General features: G+C 32.1%; 1 protein-coding gene across 1 annotated transcript; it reads left to right on the forward strand.

Moving 5' to 3' along the window:
- Positions 1-25,715, forward strand: LOC111637140 (serine/threonine-protein kinase PLK4-like). The gene is made up of 10 exons (XM_023382563.1): positions 1-199; positions 4,591-4,686; positions 4,781-4,870; positions 12,082-12,196; positions 15,004-15,116; positions 21,378-21,463; positions 21,570-21,802; positions 23,256-23,317; positions 25,167-25,381; positions 25,454-25,715. Exons 1-10 carry the CDS (start codon positions 164-166, stop codon positions 25,713-25,715), a joined length of 1,308 nt encoding a protein of 435 aa, XP_023238331.1. The 5' UTR covers positions 1-163.
- The last annotated feature ends 266 nt before the right edge of the window (positions 25,716-25,981 follow it).

Genomic DNA, 25,981 nt, shown 5'->3' on the forward strand with positions numbered 1-25,981 from the left:
TACTGTAGAAACGTCCGTCACGTGATAGAAACGACGTTATCTTAATGGCCGATTCTGTTTTGTTTGTTTTCGTTCTAATTGCGGGAAGATGAAAACGTTCAAACGAACGAAATTCAAATTTTTCTTTTTTAATTTTTGTAAAATTCGCTAATAACATTTCACAATGGATTCTCTGAGGATGAAAGTTCTCACTAAAGCTGTAAGTGTTGTAAATAAACTGGAATCAATTTAAAATCTGGAAAGTTATCGCAGAATCCATTCGATTTGCATCTGTCACAGACGCTCTTAACCAATTTTATTTATATTTACGGGCAAAATTATGAAATTAAACGTCCATTATCTGCATTTCAGGAAGCATTTAATCATTAATTAAAGCAGACGATCTTATAAGAAAATTGAGTCTGACAGATGCAACTTGAACACTTTTTAAGGAGTATTTCTCATACTTTTACACATTAAAATGCTTATTTGTAATATTTCTGATGCAGAAAACTGTATAAATATGTAATTTTGATAGTTTTTAATGTATAAAATCTTAAAGGAAGCGTCCACTTGCTACTGTGACATTCAAGATTAAAGACCTGGCTCGTGGCCTTAGGAGAGTTAAGGAAAGGGTGTCCACTGTTTTCTTAATTACTTGTGGAGTAATCGGATGACATATGATGAGTGGAATGGTTCCGTGCAATTCGGGGTGGAAAATGGTTTTTACTTTTAATCGGTACTACTGCCTGTTTTCTGTGCTCCATGTTAGTCGGGACTTGCCGTCGCTTGTCTTGAGTTCCGCTTCGGTGTGGTCGTATGTTTAGTTGCTTCCTATTGCTTGCACCTTGGTGTACGGGTGGTCAAGCCTCCACATCCCAACTGTGTAATGTGGAGTACCTGATGAACTGTCGAGTGGGCTACTTGAAGCTGGCATAGTCGCTTGGGCTAGATCAGTGTTTCTCAACCTCTAACAAATCGTCGCCCCCTTCAATGTACTATCGCCCCCTTTAATAAAACCGCTACGTAGTATCGCCTCCTTCACTTCAAAATTCCGATGTCCAGGGCTAAGACTAACGCCAAATTTGTACTGCATTGAATAGACTAGTGACTAGTATAATGTTATTTGTTTAATTATTGTACGATATAATGAATAAAATAACTAATTATTCTTAATATAATGTTTTACTATATTGCCCAGAAAATTGTTTTTTGCCCCCCAAAATATAAGTTGTTTCTAATCGCCCCTCAACATGGAAAAACGCCCACATGGGGGCGATATTGCCCCCATTGAGAAACACTGGGCTAGATGGAAATGCAGTTTTTGGAATGCTGTTCTTTGATCCGAATTGTCTCAGAATCGCTACCACTTGTTGTAGTTTTCCCACTTATCTGCTAAGTGATTAAAAAAATGATAAATACTTTTCTCTTACCTCTGAAATTTTTTCATGGAAAAATTCTTAAGGTTTCAAGTAATTATGGATCTTTTTTCTCTTCACAATAGAGTTTGCAGTTATCTGGCCCTCCATATTGTCTAGCTCTATCAGTCATGTCATAGATTTTTTTACATAAACAGAAAATTTCAAAATAATTATATTCTGTACTTCATATCACTGTACAGTGTTATTAAATAATAATGTGTAAAAATGCAATCACAAATGTTTTTATAAAACATATGGTTATTCCGCAGCTAATGTGTCATGGTAATTGCAGGTGACTTACCAGCATACTTTTGCTAACAATTTTGTATTAAATTAAAACATCACTTTGCACTGTGAAAATTACAATCAAAAAAGAAATCGCATATGGGATGTATTCATGTGATTGCACGGAAAATGCCTTATCTTCAATCTTTGTGTTATCTGGCTTTTTCGTTATTTGGCTTGGCCATTTGCCATATTAAGCCAGATAGTTCCAAGTCTACTGTACATTAATTTATTCATCAAGAACATTAAAAAAGAAAGAACATTAAAATAGAATGTATGGAATATGGCATGTTTTTGTGGCCTTATTTTTATGTTATTTTTATTTTATTCTTATTATATTGTTTATAGATAATCCTCATGTGCATTTTATTTTTGTATTTACATATGCGCAATTCCTGTTTTTGATTTTTCATATTTATTCATCAAAGTTTTCATGTTTTGTATACTTGTTTTCACTTCAGATCTTTTTTCTAAGAGTGCTATTTACTTTTTATTTTTTTTGGCTTTTTCTGCCACAGAGGACACTATGTGAACCTTTTTTTCTGTATCCATCTTGGGTTTGGCCGGGACCATGCTGGGTGCTATTAGGTGACAAGAGATGGGGTCTGACGTATCCTGGAAGACTTTATGTGAAAAATATCTAGAGTTGTTTGCTCGGATTTGATTTTGTATCCTTCGGAGCCTAGGTTGATGTTTTAACCACCGTGGTTGTCCAGCTGTCAATTTCTACTTTACTACTATTACTTCTTACCTGTTTTATTCACTGTTTAGAATTGGCTGCCTCGAGGAGGAGTTGCGATTTATTTACCATTTTAGATTCCTTTTCTATTGTTTCTTGTTTTATTGCATCATCTCAATCTTGCTTCATTTATTTCTTTGTGATGCTAGTGATTCATATGTAATAAATACATTTGTGCATACTGCTATCTTTCCTTGGCTAATTTTTCCTTCTTAGACAATTTGGTAGCTGTGGATTCATCATTTGGCTATCCTTTATCATTATTGTTCTTATTGTCAACATCTAATGTGTAGATTTATACTCGTTACATGAAAGTAAAGACATAATTGTCAGTTATTTTCAACTTCAGACTTGCCCATATTATAGAATAAGAGTTATTGTTAGTCAGTTGTTTGAAATTTAATGAAATAAATTGTAATAATACTTAAAAAATAATTTATTATAAATTGAAAAATAATTTTTAAAACATCTTTGATTTTTGTTATTATANTACTCATTGGTTATTTAAATTTATTGAAATTAAAAGTTATGCACAGAGTAAGATACACTGAATTATAAAGTATTAAATTTAATATGATTAGTATAAAGTACCTTTGATTTTTGTTATTATATTATGCATTGAATTAACAGAGATGACAATGAAATACTATATGTCTAAGTTATTGAAATTAAAAGTTATCGATGCCAACTTACTCTGTAATCACTTTATAAGATATAAAAATTTTAACCAAACCAGGTGCTGTGGCAGTTGAGCCAGTCTTCTGCTTGGGGGATACAGTAACAAATCTGGACAATTGATAAACCTTGGGAATTTTTTGGGGAGTAGTCTGTTTTTGATCATTGGATCAGGTCCCTTGCCACCCCATCATCTCATCGTGGGCCCGATTGAACTCACAATGGGCATGGACAGAAGACCTTATTAGTGTCCATGGGATAGAATGAGTAAAAAATGAAATGAAAAAAAACCTTGTAATAAGTTGCAAGTTTGAAGTATTAACCATATAATTAGCTACAGTGACATTCCATTTATCTGGCATTGTTGGGATCAACACAGTGGTGGGTTATTGAATATGTCACCTTACCTCCAGACAGTAGAGGTTTTTCTGGTTTCTTTCAATTCTCTGGACACAATTTCACATATTTTCACATGTAAAACTGAACAAATCCACCTTTTATGATTGTTTAACATGCCATTTCAACTTTTTCCAGGCTATTCCTACCCTTAGTTAGCTTGAAACAAGAACACTATTCTTACTTTGTGCTTTGTACACTTTTATTGCATATAAATAAAGATGAAATGTAATTATCAAAGTACTGGAACAGTAGTGTACTGTAGCTGTTTTCATGATAATTATTGATTCCAAGTGTACTAAATATTTCTGCTTATTGTATCAAACCTGTACACTAATAGCTAGGTTGCAGCTGACATTTTCATTGCAAAAATGTGAACGTCGGACATTCAGCGCCATCATCCTGTAAGCCTAGAAGTTTGACAGTGGTGTTTGGAATGTCAAGCATGATTCCACTTGCGTTCCAAATGCCATTGTCAAACTTTTAGGCTTACAGGATGGCGGCGTTGAATGTCCAACGTTTTTGTGACAAATGTCAGCCACAACTTTGCTAATATCTTTGGAAAACTTTTAGAAAAATCATGCATGAATTAACTGGTTTTACTTAGCACAGCGTCGTGTCATATCAGCATTTGGTATCTCTAAAAGGAGAACCCATACCTATCCAAAAACTGCATGTTTTGAGCACAAAAATCTTAACTTTGGCCTTTCCTAGTGCCCCTATAACACCCTAAGAAATTATGAAGTGTAAATTACTACAAATGATGTATAAATATGGTCAGGGATGGCCAAACATTGTCATCATAGGAGCCATATATTGGCTGTTAGTGAAATGTGAGAGCCACATCTTCTATTAGAACAGTTATACATATATATTATAAAGTACTATAGTATACAGAAGCTGCTGTAAGGGTTTAGAAGAATTGAAGTATGGCCACCATGAAATGTGGTTTTGTTAACATTAATTAATATTTGGTAAAACTTTTCTGTGTTGTTCAACAAATAAATCTGTTTTAGCACTGTAATGATATTTCATGCATTAAAAGTTAATAGTTGTTATGCTATTGTATTGATGTGTACTTTTTTTATGAATTAGGATTTTATTCAGTGGCAAAAGATTGGAGAAGGTGCATCTGCCTCTGTATATAGAGCAGTGTACACTGGCAATAACATGGAAGTGGCAATTAAAATGGTACAGTTTAACTAATTTATGTTTTGTTGAACATATAAATACTTGTATAAATTGGTAATGGAATAATATGTGTTTATTCATTATGTTTATTTAGATCGATGTTCATAAAATGAGAGGAGAAATGGATCGTATAAGTCAAGAAATCAAGATACACAGATGTTTAAATCACCCTTCTATTGTAAAGGTACAAAAATTTTGAGAAGTTTTAATATTTTAAATAATAAATTCAAAAATTATTTTGTAATTTTAAATCAGGTTTATATATATTTTTTTATTATATTATTTAATTATAAGATTTTGAATTGTGTGTGGTAACATTGGAGAAGTACATGTGCTATTTCTAAAATTTCTCTAACTTATATACAGTGGGTGATCGGTTAACGAACATAATCCGTTCCAAGACTTTGTTCGTTAACCGATTATCGATTTACCATAGGTTTCTATGGGAATTTGATTAATTCGTTCTGGAGACCCCCAAAAATAAAAAAAGCATATACTTTTTTACTACGTTTATTCATATGTATATACATATATACACGGTCTTGCATTTTTATTAGTCATGTTTTTTCTGTTTGTGGGGGTTAAAGAATCTATCCAATGTCGATTGCTTTTCTGTCTTATTCATGATTTTTCAGAAGTAATTAATAGCATTGTAATTGTAGAGATCCCTAGGCCTATTAACCTCAACTTGGTTTGGATGCCATTTTAAGACCGTTGTTCTGACATCTTCCTACTTCTTCAAAAGATCTTTAATAGCAGATATCGGCATAAATCCGCATTTTCAGAAGAAAACGTAAAAGAATTGTTTCTGTCAGAAATACAAAAGGCTGGAATTACAAGGGAGAGTTTCAAAGTTCGGGGGAATACTATCCGATCAGTATATACTGGGTAGAACGTCGATGTCGACGTCTCCCGCGCTCCGAAAAGTTTCGAATTGTTGCCTGAAGACAAAGGAAGACCAATCGGTATTCGTTATTTTACGTCGCTTCTTGTGTTTGTTCAGTGAAGTGTTCGTTATCTGAACATATGTTCGTTGTCTGATCATAAAAATCTTTTGCGAAAGTGTTCATTATCCGATTTGTTCGTTAATTGATCTGTTCGTTAACCGATCACCCACTGTAATTATATTTCTTCAGTTTTAAGATGCCATCAATTATATGACAGATTTACCAGTTTAAAATTGAACACATAAATATTGTTTATTAACTGACAATATCATAAATTTATAAATTTTTTCATAGAATTATCTATAAAGGCCAATTCTCACTATTGCAGTATAGTGGTGCCTCGTATAACATACGCCTCGAACAACGGACTTTCTGTTTGGCTGTTACGTGACTCGAGCAACGGACTGGCTGCGAACAAAGGACTTTCCGTTCGGCAGTTACGTGGGGTGAACAACAAACTTTCTGCGAACAAGTGTGAATGATGTTTTCACTCTTTTGCNTTAAATTTATTCTTATTTATTTTATAAAGAAATGTCTCTCAATTATTATCGGAATAGGATTTCCCCACGCGTGTTTATCCGCGTGTAAAACAACTTATAAACTGGTGTCGGAATCCTGACGTGGGATAAAGACTTCGCCGTCCATATCCTATCCATTAGTTTTAATTGTTTATGGTTTATTAAATTTATTCTTGTTTATTTTATAAAGAAATATCTCTCAATTATTATCGGAATAGGATTTCCCCACGCGTGTTTATCCACGTGTAAAACAACTTATAAACTGGTGTCGGAATCCTGACGTGGGATAAAGACTTCGCCGTCCATATCCTATCCAATATTTAACAGCCCTCCTATAAAAAAGTTACGAGAGCCGATCTCACGATTGAGCGCCTGTAAGCAGCGTAATCTTAGTTTACGTCCTGGCTGATCTCACAACAGAACACGCCTCAAACAACGGACTTTCTGTTTGGCTGTTACGTGACTCGAGCAACAGACTGGCTGTGAACAAAGGACTTTCCGTTCGGCAGTTACGTGGGGTGAACAACAAACTTTCTGCAAACAAGTGTGAATGATGTTTTCACTCTTTTGCCATTGCCAATGACAATCTGCTATTTTTATAATATATTAGTATTATTAGAATATATTATTAGTATATCTGAAGTACAGAGCTCCTGTTGGGATTCAACTTGCTCCCTTGTTTATTATGTACATCATGTGAGATCCAAATAGCCCCTGGGTCTAAATAATAATTTAAAAATAATATTTAATTTTTGACAAAATCTTCTTTTGTTTTGGTGAGAAAATAACGAAAGTTTAGGCGTGGGAAAAGGGAGATAACAGATTCACTTCCTTCACAGAAGAGAACATCCTCTGTTTTTCCCTTATCCGTTAAAAATCTCGCTTCGATGGGAAATATCTACCCCTCATTTATCCCCCTTCTCATCCGTTCACGTGGAAGAATTCTAACATAATGATTGGTCGTCAATGACAAGATATAGAGGAAATTTAGCAGAATTCGGGGAGTTTGTCAGAAAATCTCATAGAGGAGAGACGTCTCCATATTTGCTTCTAAAGGCCAATGCCTATGCTACGAGCCATACAATATACGAAGGATTAAGTCTAAAGATATAAATATATCCAGTTAAGTTGATCTCTCCAGAGGAAAGAATTCTTGGAGTGAAACAAATATGTCATATACAGAGCCGAAGTTTAAAGACAACAATCAGGTTGTATGTTTATAAATGATTTTGTGAGCTCTCTCTCTCTCTCGACCTCATATCGGTTATAGTATAAGTCCGTATCTCTCTTGACGTATAGATTGAAATTCGCATTTATTATCTCTCATTTATATAATATTTTGTATTAGTTTTAATTGTTTATGGTTTATTAAATTTATTCTTGTTTATTTTATAAAGAAATGTTTCTCAATTATTATCGGAATAGGATTTCCCCACGCGTGTTTATCCACGTGTAAAACAACTTATAAACTGGTGTCGGAATCCTGACGTGGGATAAAGACTTCGCCGTCCATATCCTATCCAATATTTAACAGCCCTCCTATAAAAAAGTTACGAGAGCCGATCTCACGATTGAGCGCCTGTAAGCAGCGTAATCTTAGTTTACGTCCTGGCTGATCTCACAACAGAACACGCCTCAAACAACGGACTTTCTGTTTGGCTGTTACGTGACTCGAGCAACGGACTGGCTGTGAACAAAGGACTTTCCGTTCGGCAGTTACGTGGGGTGAACAACAAACTTTCTGCAAACAAGTGTGAATGATGTTTTCACTCTTTTGCCATTGCCAATGACAATCTGCTATTTTTATAATATATTAGTATTATTAGAATATATTATTAGTATATCTGAAGTACAGAGCTCCCATTGGGATTCGTCTTGCTCCCTTGTTTATTACGTACATCACCTCAGTGCAGGGTATTTACATTTACTCAAGTGTTGTGCAGATCGTGGCTTCTAAAAAAACAGAAAGGTGATTTCAATTGAAACAAAGCAAGAAATCATCAGAAAGAATGAAAGTTTACAAAAACTTCCTTGTCGAATGAGGAGAGGTTCAGTTTACCAATACTTATTATCCAAACAGAGCTGAGGCCAACAGGATCAATAATCTCTACAATGATACCTTTGCCCGTCATTTCTGACAGGTGTTGAAGAAGAAAGAGAAACAGACCACCTTGGACATGTTTTTCAAGAAGCCAGCAGGCAAAAATCAAAGGATGGAACAAGAGGAGTTGACCCTGCAAGCTCTGGTAGCCTCTCCTGAATCTGACTCCGATTAAAAAACAATAAAAAGAGACCTGCTGCAATGTGTAAAAAGTCTGTATCTGTATGCATGTGTGAAGAAAGTGTTCCCCCATCTCTTCCTCACAACATCTGACTACCCAGCATAATTGGTGACTGCTCCATTTTCATTTTTTTTATTTTATGGTACAGTACGGTTATTTTATGCTGCGGAACGAATTATATGTTTTAACATGTATTTCTATGGGAAAATGCATTTTGTATAACGGACTTTTCACTTAACGGACGTGCACTTGGAATGGATTAAGTACATTATATGAGGCACCACTGTACTTGTTTTATATGTGCTGCATTCCTGCAGTGGAGAAACTGTGTAGCAGTTTGCATAGGCACCCGAAAGTATAGTTGAGCACTGTGACTGAGTTGAAATTTTCTTAATGTAGAAAACTGTTTATTCTGCTCAGTTACAGAGCAGAATAAACACAGTTCTAGATGATAATGCAATCTAAATTCTGCCTTGAAACTGTGATAGTGTGAACTGGCTTTCACTTTTATCTTCACCATAAAACTAAAATAAATTAACTCAAAAAAAATTTATATCAATATCCTGCAGCATTGTTTCTGCAGATACATTTTTTATTTTTATGCTGCCATCATAATGCAGTTTGTACTTGTTTAAAATATCTGCAAACAGTCAGAAATTTAGTTACACTCATCACACGAAGTATTATCAATGCTGAAAACTGAAGTGAGAGCAAGGTGAACAGACAATGAAGTCTGCTTGTATGCAATTATTATTGTTGAATTTTCTTTATTAACAGTAAAATTTATATGCTGAGATGGAAAATAATGGAGGTTGCAATCCAATTAGAATAGTAACAACAAAATTACAACTTGTTCATTTCATTTAGCCAATGATAAAATTGATTTCATTATACTTTGTTCACTTAAAATTGCAGTTTTCAAGAACCTATTGATGATAAGTGAAGACTTACTGTATGTTAGCTTTATTATTATTATACAGTATTTAGTGGTTTATACACAGTTGATACCGGTGACTGTGTACTATGCCGGACCAGAGTCAAGGCATAGCGACCAAAAACAATAATTAAATAAGTGTGTCAGTGTCTGTATTCACGAATTTCCTAACAATGTGGCATGTATTTAATATAGTGGCCTTCTGTAGTGTGATGTATGTGTTTCTATTCAATTGTAATGATCCCAGGCTTTTGTGTAGTATATGGGGGGTATCACACCTGTACAGGAGAGAATGACAGGTACAATAAGCACCCTATCCATCCTCCACAGATGTCTTATTTCCTGGGCGAGTTCTGTGTACTTGCTAATTTTTTCAGTGCATGTGTTTTGTACATTGTGATTGTTTGGAATGGCTGTCTATAATGTATGTGATTTTATTGTGTTTGTCAATGAGTGTGATGTCTGGTCTGTTGTGGTGAATTGTTTTATCTGTAATTATGGCTCTGTCGTATTACAGTTTGTGCGTGTTGTTTTCCAACAGTATAGTTTGTGTGTGTCGTTTATTATTATTATTATAAAGAACTGTCTTGCAAAACTCAGTTATTGAAAAAGTAATAGAGATAGGCTATGAGTTAAATCATCAAATTTTATTATTTTTATTAATATTTATAAAAAAAACAAGTGAAGTTTAAAAACAAAGTTTTGTCGAAGGACTTGAAAATTTCAGTTTTGCAAATGATAATGCAGATAAATGCTCATAAATAAATTTTGTATCGGTGGTGCAAACTTCATTTTGCAGAATCAAGAATTCTACAACATATTTAGACTATTCACAAAAATATTTATTGTAGAATTTCATTAGATGGCAATTTTACGAAAATTAATTTGAAAACGTAGTCTGTCCAAAATTGGTAACCACTATTTATTCACTTCTTGTGTTCCAAAATACAAACAATTGAGGACCTGATCTTTCTTTTTAGACTGCTTGGCCATCAAGTTTAAAAACATTCCTTTTAAAAAACACAGAAAAATATCCAATTAAAAATATATATGTTAAAATTATTATTTTGACAAGGTAAAAATTAGCCATTTTGATATATTATTATGAGAATGTATAAAACAAATTTGTACCATGATAATACTTATGTTCTGAAATAAGTAAAATAAAAATAAAGATTGTTTTAAGAGAGTTATTTTCATCAAATTTTTAGTTTTATTATGTAACATTTACTACATTTTGGCTTTCTGAAAAATCAGATAAAACAAGAAGTGTTTCATGAATGTTGAAAGATTGGAGATTACTGTATTATGGAATTATTATTTTTTACGAACTCATATAATAAATACAGCTAACCCAATAGCATGAATTTATATGCCAAACCACATATATACCTTGCTTGGGTAAGAGGTAAGCTGACTGACAATTACGAGGATGTCGAGTGCAATGTTAGCACTGTTAGTTTGCACTGTTAGTTTGCACTGTTAGTGGACCAATATGGTTCCGTCTAAATTAGTGTAGAAGTGAAGGTTGGTTGGAGGTCTGAGTAGTTTAACTGGCAACACATCTGCATGGTAAGCAAGAATTGTGGGTTCAAGTCTGTTCCAGATCAATCTTTTCTTCCAGAATATTCTAAAAATTAAATTTATTTATAGTTATTATATTTATCAAGAGATTGTAGCCTGGCGCCGGCCTCCTGCCAAATTGCTGGTAATTATTTAGCTTTATGGCCCAATAAAGAATCCTGATCTTCATTTTACATATAAGAACTTGTAATTCAATATGATGAAGTTTTTTGATTATTAAAGGATTAACTGCATAAAAAAAATGGAAAATTATATTTATTTATGTTCTTTATTTATTTTTCAATTAATTATTTTAATGTTATACACTTAATATACAATCTATTATCAGAGAGACTTTGTATTAATTGCATGTAAAGCATGAGAACTAATCTGTTCATGTGCCTTAAATGCAATTAATCTATAATAAATTATAAGATAACTATTTAGAAAATTTACAATAAAGAATATTTTTATGAATTTTTGGAAATTTAATGTATTAGAGATTTAGTAAAATTCCATTTTTTAAAGGCTGCATTGTATATAAAACAATTGTAAATTGATATCATAATTGTTAATACAGTAGAGCGTCGTTTATCCGAAAGTCGGTTATCCAAAAGAATTCCAGTCGGCAAATTTAAATTTTCGCTAGTGCTGTGACGATGCAATCTTGGGCTACTCCAATATTTTTTTGTTGATGTGTGTTTTTTAGCTGGCAGCACTGGCACTTTTGTGTGGTGTTTTTCCGAGGACTGTGTTGTGCTGAATCGAATGTTTTTGATACTAGATTAACTTCTAATGTATAATTCTTTTATTTTTATATTTTTCAATATATCTATTTTTTTTGTAAAAAATAAAGAGATAATTTTTAATGATACAATAGCCACGATTATTATTTTAAAAAGTTTACATTAGGCTTAACATCGACGAAAATTCAATGCAAAGCGACACGCAACAGAGAAAAATTTCAACACAGGATAGGTTAATATATTTTTTGTACATAATTGGTTATCCGAAAAATAAGTTATCCGAACAACCCCAGTCCCCAATTGATTCGGATAAACGATGCTCTACTGTATTTAGTTTAATTATTTAAATGAATATGATTTTTAATAAAAGTATAAAATAATTTAAATTATGTTAAAAATTTTCAGTTATATAATGACTTTGAAGATGCAGAGTTCAAATATCTCGTCCTGGAATATTGTCATAAAGGCGATTTGCAAAAATATCTTGAAGCTAGAAAAAAGCCTTTATCTGAGAAAGAAGGTAATTATTAATTAATTAATAATATATTTTAAAAAATTTATCAGTGTTGATTTACCTTTTGATGCAGATACAACACACAAAATGTATGGAACATACACACTAATACATGTTAAACACTTAAGCTGGACCATTTTAACCATTAGGGCCTGAGAAATGGGGACCTATTCCTTTATGGGCGTCTTAGTAGGGTGAAAGACCGAAGTGCCAGATGGAGTCCAAAATACTCAAAAGCCTAGGGGTCCAACCATAGATTAATATGTTCTGCATACTTGCAAATACATACATTAAACTAAAGAAAATATAGACAAAAAATGCATAAATACATGAAAGTATTTAGACGTAAGCATACAAAAGTACAAACATCATGTTTTGTGCTCAGTTGTAGGATATTCATATAAATTATACTAATAGTATAAGTGTTGTAGAAAACTGTAGCTAATACAAGATTTTCATAAAGTTACAAGTATAAAGATGCAATTGGATGGCCAGAATGGTTATGGTGTAAGCGACTGCTTGGGATTGGGGATCAAATCTAGATGATTGAAAAATTCCAGGAATTTTTCAGGGGGTAGAGGATAAGTTTCTGTAAGTTATCATAAAAGTTCAGTTTACTTATAACATCTTTTGAGGAATTTTTAGAATATTTTAAACTTCAAAAATATATATACTGTATATATATATATTAGTTCCAAATTGAGACATATCTTGTTATTAACCATAGCAATCTTTTTGTAAACAGTTTCAGAATATGGAACATAAACTACTAGAATATGTATACAGATTTCATATGCATAAAATAATTTTTTAAATTATATTTAAAGTATCTATGCTTTATAACCAACTTTTAGATGTAACCTTTAAATAGAATAAAAAATAATTGGAATTGAATTGACTTAGAAATAACATATATTCTTTCTAGCCATAGATGTTATTTTTACAATAATAAAACAATTTAAAGTGCCCTCAACATTCTTTCATGCAAAAGTTAAATTGCTAGATAACATAGTTGCTTAAAAATTAATTACATTTCACTTTTTTCTTCTGCAGATATTAAAAAAATTATGACATAAACTACTACTATTTTCCTAGAAATGTTATTTTGTTTTTACAATCATAAAATGCATTTTTGTAGAATTATAAATTGCATTTTTGTAGAATTATAAATTGCAGTTTATGAACTATAAAGTTACGATTTACTTGTTATGTTAGTATTGAATGATTTAAGACGTGAAATAACCACGATAATGTATAAATTGCTGCTACGTATATCTGAATTGTCATAATTCTATTGTTGTCATAGTAAACTAAAGATTGCACAGAAAGTTTTTATAAGTGGGCATGTTACAAGGTTAAAAGAAGCAATTATTAGTATTTAAGATAATTATTACTATTTATATATTATTAATGTTAATATAAATAATTCATTTGATTTTTTTTGTGGTCAGAACGTGCTACTTTTCTAAATTACATTAAAATTTGACAAATTTATTACATACACATGTATAACTTTAGATTAAAATAACTAATTATTTTCAAAGAAGACAATTGAAACCAAGCTATAACTGAAAATAATATACATATTTCTTTGGTAGAAAGATGGAAAGATACAACTTATAAGTAAATCAAACAGCTGCTTGATTTATTCTTTTATTCAACAAATTCCACTTGTACATATTTCATTTTAAACTGTTAAATGAATTGTTATAAACTTATGATAATCAGATATTTGACTAAAAATATTTCTTTTATTCAACATTTTTGTTTGGTTAACAAAAATGTTGAATAAAAGAAATATTTTTAGTCAAATATCTGATTATCATCAGTTTATAACAATTCATTTAACAGTTTAAAATGAAATATGTACAAGTGGAATTTGTACACATTTGAGAATTTAAATAGTTCCTTTCAATTGACTATAGAATTTTTTTGAAATTATGGTTGATTGAAAGGAATTATTTAGATTTTAGTTTGAATTTGATCAAGAATTCCAGTTGGGTTTGTTCTACATCACTTTAAATTATCAAATTGTTCTAAGCTAAAGATGGTCAGATAATTGACTAAAAATGTTTTTTGTAAAGTATTGACTACTTGAACCAAGTAGCAGTTTGATGTACTATCAGTAATGTGCCAAATTTTATGAACTTTTAATTAATTACTTTTCTAGTTATTATAGAATATAACATAAGGAAAGTGATTGATCAAAGTTTGACTCCTCCAGTTTTTGCATTTGATGACATTTTGACACTCCAGGAGCTCAAAAATGTAAAAAAAATAATAAGTTACAAAATTCTGTGTGTTAGCGTCTGTTTGTCATTATATCTTATGACTAGATAAACCAAAATGTTGGAAACTTGGAAAGTTTATTTCTATGTATGTGGCATTGATGCTATTAAATTTTAGTAAAGATTGAGTTAATGGGGAGGTAGAGGGGATCATGTATGTGTCACATTTCCCTCTACCTCCTCACTGTCAAAATGTATAAAATCATCAATATTTACTTATCATTGTTAGAATCATTTAATAAAACACTTATTTGAAATATTAATAACTTAAATATTTACATTATTGTAATTATTTAATGATAACAATAACAATAATTACTAATTACTTTCATTTATCTATGCTATTAATTATAATAGATTTTGTTTTGTTAATTAACCATACTGTTTATTATGTTAAATACTTTGGTTTCTTATTTATTGATTAATGAATAAGTATTTTAATTATATAATCTCTAAATTTCTCTACAAAATTATATCACATTGTGTCCTATTGTGATTTTCATTAATTCTTTAAAACATTTGTAGCTTGTTCTATTTTTCATCAATTGGTGGACGGAACGATCTATTTACATTCCCAAAACGTAATACATAGAGACTTTAAGCCATCGAATCTTCTTCTCACTCGTAACCTAGACATTGTAAGTAATAATTATTATTATTTATAGTTGCGTGTTGCGTGTTTAGTTGAAAGCACATTTTAAAAAATTACTTTTTACATTTGAGTTAGTTATTATACAGTTCTGAAGGGATTATTGATCATTCTTTTAAATAAAAATTCCACAATGTTTTGATGGCATATTAAAATCGCATGTAAACAGAAATGATTCAATTGTTGATTTAGAAAAGGCACCCATAGATCTCTCAATAGGGAACTTCAATATAAATATACTTTTTTTGGGTATGTCTAAACATTTAAAAGAGCTAATTAATAATGTATGAAGCAATAGTTAATAAGTGTAAGGTGTTAAGAGGAGAGTTTAATAACAGGAAGGTGTTAAATTATTTAAATTCAGAAATGGTATTCCATGAGATTGATGAAAACTATTGTTTAACTTTCAAGTTACTTTCAAGTTAGAGAACAATAATAAAATAAATTTTCATATAATGATTTTTAAACAATAATTAGATGAACAAAATAGAATTTTAGCATCCTGCTGGATGTTCTTACAATCTGTCAAGTCTTTATCATATAAGAAAGTTCATTTCTTTGTTTGAATGAGTTGGCTGTAAGAGAGAGAGAGAGAGACTTTTTTCTTTATCATGTGAGGATCATAGGCTTGATTTGTGCTAATTTAAGGAAATTTTTGACATATTTCTTCGATCGTTAAGAAAACATCCTGCAGAAAATGGATTGAATATTACCCTTTCTGTCAACAACTGTTTGAGAATTATAACAATCTTGTGCTATTGTTAAAGGAGGAGAAAGTCAACTGTCAAACAAGTAAACAGACCGAATCTTACAAGTCTTGAATCAAATATGGTCATGACAGCTCCTAAATGATGATGTAGTGTCATTGATAGAAACCTCTGACATCACACCTGCAGAGTTGTCACCAAACAGTTGATCACTTGATCATTTTACCAGGCCAAAATTGAATATAAGAATGAAGCACCTGCACTTTGGGGAATTTGTCACTGGGGAGTGACCTCACCAGATCCAACGGCCACCAGAAAATCCACTTACCATAGTCGGTGGACATCAGTGAACTTCTTCAATGACTATAGCAGGTGGACATCCCCTGTGACTGTACAGAGTGGATGCCATAGAAGCGGACCGCCATAGGAGAGGACCATTCTCATACTCCAGAGGGACTCCACCCCAGGCTCCAACTCATTGTATCCCAGAACTGCCACTCTTGTGGAAGCGATTGACACTGCTTTCGTTCAGCTCTCAACCTCCATAAGAAGACCGACAACGATCCGACACTCCGAGAGGTCAATGAATTGGTTAGCTACTAGAGGTAAAATATTTAAAGAATTGTAAACTCTCTCTCTTGATCTACATTGCTTAGTAGATAGAACCATAAAACTAGTATCTCTAGAATCACACGCATGCGACATACTCTGTTGTTTAATTGCTTTAGTTGTATGTGATGTAGTTCTGTATATGCTTAGATTAGAGTTATATTAAACTTTTGTTATGTTAGTAATCTGTCTACCTGTCTTTCTTGAACTTTGGACACCCTATCGACTTGCACTCCCCAATTGACAACTAGCCGTCCTATTTAAAGTTATTCAGTGACCAAGCGAGTGGGTTTTACCAACCCTACGCTGCTCAAGTGTTAGAAACTCCCCCTATCCACAGCTTATCTCACAATTATATTGTTTCATTTCTGTTTTATTTATCAAATAATAATAACAAAATATGTAATAGTAATCATATAACAGCTGTTAAAATACAACTGTTTAAATAACTTTGAAAAATTTAAATAGAAAAAAAAGAGTATTATGTTAATTTTAAGATTAGTTTATACAGAAAGCAAATAGCTGGCAGAAAGCAGAACAAATATTAGGTTGATTCAAAAGTTCCAGGACACAAACACAAGATACTAAAACATAGAGACATGGTCACTCCTCAAAATAAAGGCAATTGTTAGCTAAGATCTACCCATCTTTCTGCAAGTTGGTGGATACCTCGGCAATATCACTTGGCTGGATGCCAAAACTCACAAACCCCCCTATTTTCAACATCATGCACTGTATTGCTGAAACGCCCTCACAGAAAATGTGTCAACAACCAGAAGAGGTGAAAATCTGATTAAGCAAGTTCAGGACTGTAAGCTGGGTGAGGCAAAAGTTTGAACTGTCCAGCTCCTGTAATTTTTCTTGGACCACTCTGGAATTGTGTACCAGGGCATTATCATGCTTCAGCAGTGTACATTTTGGTTAAGCAATGCTGGACAGCAAGTGCAAAGGGTTTAAAACACCTCAGTATAAAGGTTGCTGGCCATTAGGAACTCCCAATGCACTGGACCATCCATATTACTCAAAATGCACAGCATGACTTTTTGTTTGAACTGTCCTTATTGAACCACTTGTGCTGGCACTTTACCTGGTCAGAGCCACTGGTTTCCTCTGTTAGGATTTCTGAAAAAGATTCATTTTTTATTTCCCATTACAATCATGCATCAGAACCTGTCATTTTTGGATTTTGCAACATGTGATTGCAAACTTTTATCCTCCTTTGTGTCTGCTGTTCTGTCAGTTTGTGTGATACTATTCAAGGTCTTCTGCGAAAGCCAACGTGTTTCAAATTTCAAATGCCAAAAAATGGTTGATTGTAAAGCCCTCAGTTTGGAAGACAGTCAGCAAGTGCTGCCGTCTTGTTCCTGTTGAACAGCTTGGAGCAATGCTTAGTCATCAATGGTTGATGGTTGTCCATACTGAGGTTTGTCTATGATACTGATATTCCCAGAGTTGAAGTGGCAGAACCATTCAGTTGTAGCTGTCTAATTGCTACTTCAACTTAATTTGTGAAATAGAAGGACTTCTATTTCACAAATTACAAACACAATCTGAAACACAGGGAGTTATTAAATCAAAATCAATAACTGACGATCCCAAACTAGAAACAAATGTATATTCACCTGCTTCGTCACCTAACATTCTTCCATTTAACTATTAAATTTTTATTGAGGCAGTATTGAAGCATCTTTTGACTTCTACTATTCATGATAGCATCCTTAGATATCCTACTTCTCTTAGCAAGATCAATACTAAAAGCATCACCGGTGTAGTCAGGGTGAGCTTTCCTTCACCCACTCACATATTGAAATCACCAAATAATCAAATTAGAATCTTCATTAAAGTGAAAATTAATTAAAATCTCAAAAATTTCCTGCCAACTTTGCTCATGCATATAAACAAAACATAAAAATTCACCCATGGGAAATATAATATCAATGAAAACTAAAAATTTATCTCTATAAATTACTTTATAAGAAAAACTTACTCTGATAAATAACTATTATCCAGCTTTAAATCTACCACTATTACAATCCCTAAAAGCATTACCAATAGTACAATTATAATCTGATAAAACCTCCAAATTACTTTTATTACTATTAGAAAAATACCAGGTTTCAGATAAAGAAAAATTACATCAAATTGCGATACATACTTCCAAAATAAATTCGGCTTATTTTTAATACCAGCTCAATTCCAAGCCATGATAGAGGCAGACTGGGCCAGAGATTGCTATGTAGAGATAGGAATAATTTTACCCAATTCCTCATCAAATCTGTATTTTAATCCATCAATAATTACTTTGTCATAAGTTAAACAAATATTATGAGCACCTTCAGATTTCTTTTGTCTTCCAAACAGCCCTAACTTATACCTAATTTCTTTAATCATTGTGAAAAGTCTTTGTTTACGAAGATACATTCAAATTACGAAATTCTACAGCAGCTTTTTTAAATGCTAATTTATCATTAAAAGAACTAAACTGACAAATTATTATTCTAGACTTATCTCCAAATTTTTTACCTACTCGTCTAGCATCTACATATTGCAACAGAGGTAAATTCAACTTATTTGTAGCAAAAGATTTAACTGTCTCCAAGGTGTCTATTGCTGATTCTCCAGCCCCTTCCTCCAAACTGTGTGTAACTACATTATTAATTCCATTGATTATCCATATAATCTATCTCTCATTTTATATTTGACACTTTCTTGCAGATATTATCAATGAGAGAAGAACTCCCCTTCTCTGACCAAAAAACCTGCACCCACTCTTGTCTCAATATCGACTAATTAATCTGACCTTAAAATCAATGAGTGCCTCATCCACATTCTTATTTAATCCATTCTGTAAGATGTTTAAGTTGCCTTATAAAATCCTTCACTTTATTATTAAGAGCTACATGCATACACAATAATAAACGAACACCTTCCACTACATCAAAGCTCTGATTTTATAATAATTCTACAACATGCTCATCTTGACCAGGACTACCCATTCTAGGTTTACTTGGTGTTCTTTCTGGAACAGTCAGGGAACAATTATTATCAAACCATTATGTCTCAAGGAGTAAAGAGGAAGACAAACATCTTCCTCTTTACTCCTTGAGACATAATAAACAGAAGGGCTTACCTAATAACAGAAGAAAAATTAATTATCACTTCGAAACAGTGGGTAGTGTCCCCATAAACTACAATATTATTAACCTTTAAATATACAAGTTGAGTATTGAATTAATCTGACCGAAACATGATCAAGAAGTGCACTTGACATGGGTGTATGAAATGCACTACTGCACACTGTCCATGTGTTTTCCATTTGTTGTCATTACTGCAAGCATTTTTGTATTATTTGTTAATTTACAAAGTGATTCTACTCCCATAGTGGTACAAACTCTGTATAAAGATGGATTCCTCACAAGAAAGGAATGTCGATGGAAATGGGAATGCTGCAGTGTCAATGTATGTCGATTTACCAACTGTAAAAAATTTAGAAAGTAGATCATTTTAATATTAATTGAGTGTTTTTTACAATAAAAATTTGGAAAAATTTTAGAGTAAGATTGCCCTACACTTAATACATTAACTTTTTGTATGGTGATATCTTGCAAGATATTGAGTGTGTTTAGTGTGTTTCTGACGAGTGAGTATGCCTTAGTTATGTGAGAAGCCAGGGACGTAGAACTAAGTTCACGCCGCTTACGGGCACACGATCGTGAGATCGGCTCTCTAACTTTTTATAGGAGGGTGATAAAATGTTTAAAAACGATCTAAAGGGTGAATTCTAGATCTTGTCAGGCCCTGACACCAGTTTATCTACTTCTCGTAACGCGGATAAACACGCATGAAATTTATGCCATAGATCTGATTCGGAGAATCGACATGAGACATTTCCTTGAAAAAAATATAGAAAATTTAATAAACAAAATAAACAATACTATACAGAATAGGAAATAATCAAATAATCCAAAACAATCAATCGAGGGGCAAACAATCAAATCAATCGCGACGGGAGAGAAATGTATTCTTAACCTATACCGGGTCGAGAGAGAGAGCTCACAATTCATTCATAAACATACGACCTGTTTAGTTGGCATTGTCGTCTTCTATATTGGCGAAGGTACTTCGTTGATAACTTCTTGGATTTCGGTTCAAGAGAGGTCTGGATAGGCACAAATATTAGTTATATCTTCTAGGTTTAACTCGACGTTAATTCGATAGGAGACGACTATGGTGTTGGTCTTCTGTGGCATATGTGTGGAGTCCTTTCCACTCTCCGATCTACAGGCGAACTCCTAAGGGCGTTAGCCTTAGAGAGCAAATGAGTGGAGTCTTGTCACTCTCGGATCTGCCGACGAACTCCCCAAATTCGGCTGAACTTTGATTATATCTTCGGATTTATAACCAATCATCATATTAGGATTCTTCCACGTGGATGGATGGGAAGGGGAAAGAAATGAGGGGTAGACAGTTCCCATCGAAGCGAGATTTTAACAGATAAGGGAAAAACAGAGGATGCTCATACTTCTGTCAAAGGAAGTGACTCTCTTATCTGCTTTTCCACGCTAGAAAAACATTATTTTCCCATCAAAATGAAAGAATATTTTTCTGTAAAGATTTTACTTTACTTCTAAATTATTATTTTAGACCCGGAGCTATTTGGATCTCACAGTTACTATAAATTTTTTTGCATTATATTTTTGTTAAATTATGTTTGTTCTATTATAAATGGAAACTTGCTAATTTGCAATTTTTAAAAAAATGTATCTCTTCAAAAATATGTACTCAAGGAGCATCCACATATGTTTATTTTCTTCATAAATTTTTCTTATGTGTATATAGAAAAACAATTATTATCAAACCATTGTTTTTTTAATAAAAACTTGTTTAGAAAATAATTTGATATTATAGAAGAATTAATTTTTAAATTGATACAGAAAATAGCAGATTTTGGCATGTCGGCAATATTTCAATCTAACGACGTGCATATGACGTTGTGCGGAACGCCAAATTTTATATCTCCGTAAGTATTTTATATAAATACTCAAATCCAAAGTTAATTTTACATTAGTATTTATTTAAATATTTAAAAAATTCTTATGCCTAATCATTTATTTCATGAACTATAGAGAGATGTTAACCAAAAGAAGACATGGATTTAAAACGGATTGCTGGAGTTTGGGGTGCCTGTTGTATACGCTGTTAGTCGGCAAACCTCCGTTCGATACCAGAAACGTGAAAAGTACTTTTGCCCGAGTCATGAAAACCGACTACAAGATTCCCGAATTCTTGAGCATTGATGCTAAAAATCTGATTGAGGCCCTTCTGCAAGAAGAACCAGAAAAAAGAATTGATTTGCAAGGTATAAAAATATGTAAAATTTTGTTTTTATCACTATAAAATTATTATTAAATTAAAAATTAACCCACAATAGTCCAGTGTCCTATTTACAGGACAGTATAGCATGTTAATTAACAAATCTTTGGTGAATATTTTTGTTCACACTTGAAGTGTACATATCTGCACTTGAATTGTTTTATTTCACTTCTTTATTTCATTTTTTATAGTGGGTACTGCTCAGGACAATTCAACATTTTTGTCTATACTCTACAGTTTTTCATCTGAATATAATTGTTTTGTAAATAACCGAAGTAACTTCTAGCTTTTTTATAAGAATTATTGTTGAAGGTTTTGTTTGTACTACTAAATTATTTTTTTTTTTTTAGCAAAAATTTTTATCTGGCATAGAATGTTTGCAAACCTAACTGTTCTATAAATAGGACACTGGGCTTTAGGATATAGTAATTTATAATTTATCATACATTCAAGTTATCACCGGAATGGTTTAGCTGAGGAAATATATATTGAAAAAGCTTTAGGCAGTAGAATTGTAGAGAATATGCAGTGTGCATTGTGAAAAATTAAGAGGACTGTTGAATTTCTTTTGATTTTTTTTTAAGTCAGGCAAGGCCAACATACAGTCCGCTTAATGAATTTATGCAGCCCATGATTAATCTTTCAATATTAGCTACTCAAGTCCGAATAGCTCGATGAAAAATTCTGACTCCTTAAAAAAAAAAAAAAAGATCAACAACTCACTGTGTTTAGAGTTAACCTCCCATTACAAATCTCTTAAGTACAGCATAGAGTGTTGATAAAGTATGATAATGTAAAAAATGTATCTGTAATCTCTATGTACAATTTAGTCTCTATGGGGTGACACCACAATGAGATCTTGCACCACCTCAAAATCTTTCTAGGGCAGCTTCTGGTTCGGCCCGTGAAAAAACTTTTCTTTCCAATTCGGTCCAGGGGCAAAAACTGTTGGCCACCCCTGGGTTAAGTCATTTTCTAAATTACAATTTTACATTTAGCTGAAGAAGGAACATTTTTATGTATCATGTATCTCTTATGATAGGTTACCAGAGAGATGAAAATATTTTGATATGCAACCTATCATTAACTAATGCGATATTTGCAGGATCAATTACTTTACTCCACTGTTTATTCATGACTTGGTTTAAGTGGTCTGCAGATTGATAACTTTGAGAACCACTGCTTTATACAATCTTTCTGTCTTCTACTTGTCCTGTTTCTTTTTCCTTTGACTAAACCTTCATTATCCTTTTACTGAAGTATTCATTACCTTCCTTGTAATATGGCCATATCATTATAACCTCTCTCAAATCTTTGACATTTACATCGCTAGCAGTTACTCTGACTGTGTCAATTTATGTATAAATACTGTTTTTCATTAGCTTATTATTAATGTTTTTGTTGAAAAATTAAAATTTACTATTTATTATTTTTCTCAGAGGTTTTGAAACATTCTTTTATGAAGAAAAATGGTTTTGACTACAACAAGAGAACCAATAAAGTAAGAAATTGTTTGTTTCTTTTCAAAGTTGGCCTTTCTTTAAATTGAAATTATAATGTACTTGTTAGGATGTTACTTTTACACTGAAAATCCAATGTAATGTGGGTGATAGGGTTCAAAAATTTGGTCCTTGTAAATGAATCTGCATCATATTGTATCAAGTTAATATTAACATTAATATTAATTGAGTTTATATATATTTTGCAGTAATAGATAAGAAAGAAGCAATAACTTTTCCTTAATTGGTTAGCTCTGTAAGACTAACAGTGTCTTGTTTTAATTGTACCCGTTGTGAGTCTAGTTGGGCCTGTGGTGGGGTTGATTGGGTGGTGAGGATGGGACAGACTGCCCATAAAAATTTCCTACTACTATCTTAGCCATTTGACTTTCTATTGAAAGTCAAATGGCTTAGATGGTACAGTTTCTTGGATGCCAAAATAAATTTCTATGAAATTTGAGAGATCCAAAATTAGGAATTAACCTTTGACATTAATATAAATGATTTCATATTGTACCGAGCCATATTATATTGAGTTTACAGTGTATATAAAAGTTTTCATACATTCACACAATATGATTGTTTTTGAATGCACACTATATAACAATAATTGATATGTTTAATCATGCTTAACAATAAATGGAAACAAAACTAACTAATGCAGATCTATTCAGTTTAAGATGATTATTATAATTTCAATTTTATAACAGTGATTAATTATAATTAGTTATAGATGTAATATAATAATTTTTAAATAAATAAAAATAAAATTACTTTCATATGAGGATTGCAATATTTCCTTGGTACGATTTTTTATTTCTCTGAACATGATCGACTGCCTGCATGTTGCCCTGAATCACCATTAATAGTTAATTAAAATAGTAAATGTTGGTTTAAAGTGCAATACATTTAAACAGCATTGCCTTAGTGCAGTGGTTCCCAAACTTTTTTGATTCTAGGTACCTTTGCTAAATGCAGATTTTCCCAAGGCACCCTATGTCAAATTCTAACAAGTACATTAAATTCTAACATTATAAAAATTTTATAACATTTTTTGGTGCCCCTGTGAGGAAGCCGTGGTACCCTATGGTGCCACGGCGCACACTTTGAGAACTGCTGCCTTAGCATATGGACTGATTATGTCATACACAAATGTGCTATATTATACTGTTAGACTTATGCACAGTCTTAGGAATCATACCTCAAATGTTTAATTTTTGATTTAAGATGGGAATCCTGATTCATATAATTATATAAAATATTGCAGTCAGAATATTTCATATTTATAATTTTTTCATGTATGTAGTTTCTTTTACTTATGTTTCAATGATTTCAAAATTTTCTGAAGTAAAATTGTCAGTGTTTAGAATATATTTTAACTTTCAAAAATAAGCTTTTATAATATTTTTAATACCATAAGATAACGTTTATTGTTTCTTATCATACATACTTAATTAATCATAATACCAGATGATCAAACAAACTTAGAACTTACAAAAAGTAGCATGAGGAGTTAAGTAATGCTGTAAATTTTGATTCAATGCTGTATGCAAGCAGTACTTGTTGCAATGCCAGCTTGTGGTATTGCCAAGTTTGACTTGTTGTACCACCAAAGTTATTGTTACTTCTTGTAATTTCTATTCTTATTTGATCATCTTGTATAAATGTACACTACAGAATTAAAGAATTTTTGACATCACTGCTAATTTACAGTGAATTAAAGAAAATTGTTTTATTTTGATTTAGACACAGACCATCTAAAATTTATAATAAATACATCTATTTATTTTATGTGAATAAATAAGCGTTATATAAATGTTTTTACCATTAATAAATTAATTTTGATTACAGCTTAGAATACAAGACTCTATTGACAGTGGCATGGGCACCTCGTCTACGCTTTCGACAAAAATTAGTGGATATTCTAAGCTTCAGTCAACGAATTTAATTCGCGTTCCTAGTCTAGACACTCTTAATTCTTGCGATTTTAGTTCTGATGACCATGTTGGTAGAAGAGATTATGGGAATCGTCATCCTCCGTCACCTCCAGTGCGACTTAAATCGAGGTATCTATATTAGATTTAAGCATTGTTTGGTATTGTTTGTTTTATAATAAAGCTAATACTTTTAAATTTCAGTCCGCACGAAGTGTCTTCTAACTATAGCAATGCTATCTGTCAATTAAAAAACAGATTTTCTCCACTTCCATCTATAAATGATATTTATAAATCTCACGGCAACGAAGAGTTAAAAGAAATACAGTACGGGCAACCATCAAGTAACGAAGCCAATCGTTTTGAAGAGAGATGCACAGAAAATCTTGTAGATGAGCATTTTCTGGATGGGCCTGCAAGAGAAATGTTCAATGGAGAACTGGATGCAAAATTATGTAATGGGTAGGTACTACCAGTTATTATAATATAAATACAGTAGAGCGTCGATTTTCCGAAAGTCAATCATCCGAAAGAATTCCAGTCGGCAAATTTAAATTTTCGCCAGTGCTGTGGCGCTTCAATCTTTGGCTATGTCTTGGGCTACTCAAATATTTTACGTTTTGATACTAAATTAACATCTGAAGTATAATTTTTTATTTTTATATTTTTCAATATATTTATTTTGTTTGTACAAAATAAAAAAATAATTTTTAACGATACAATAGTCTTCTT

This window comes from Centruroides sculpturatus, unplaced genomic scaffold (assembly GCF_000671375.1).
Source record: "Centruroides sculpturatus isolate CEXI.00-Female unplaced genomic scaffold, Cexi_2.0 scaffold1093, whole genome shotgun sequence".
NCBI lineage: Eukaryota > Metazoa > Arthropoda > Arachnida > Scorpiones > Buthidae > Centruroides > Centruroides sculpturatus.

Coding starts and splice junctions, on each gene's coding strand:
- LOC111637140 (XM_023382563.1), top strand. CDS start 164: ATGGATTCTCTGAGGATGAAAGTTCTCACTAAAGCT. Junction 4,687..4,780: donor TGGAAGTGGCAATTAAAATG/GTACAGTTTAAC, acceptor ATGTTTATTTAG/ATCGATGTTCATAAAATGAG. Junction 12,197..15,003: donor GCCTTTATCTGAGAAAGAAG/GTAATTATTAAT, acceptor AAACATTTGTAG/CTTGTTCTATTTTTCATCAA.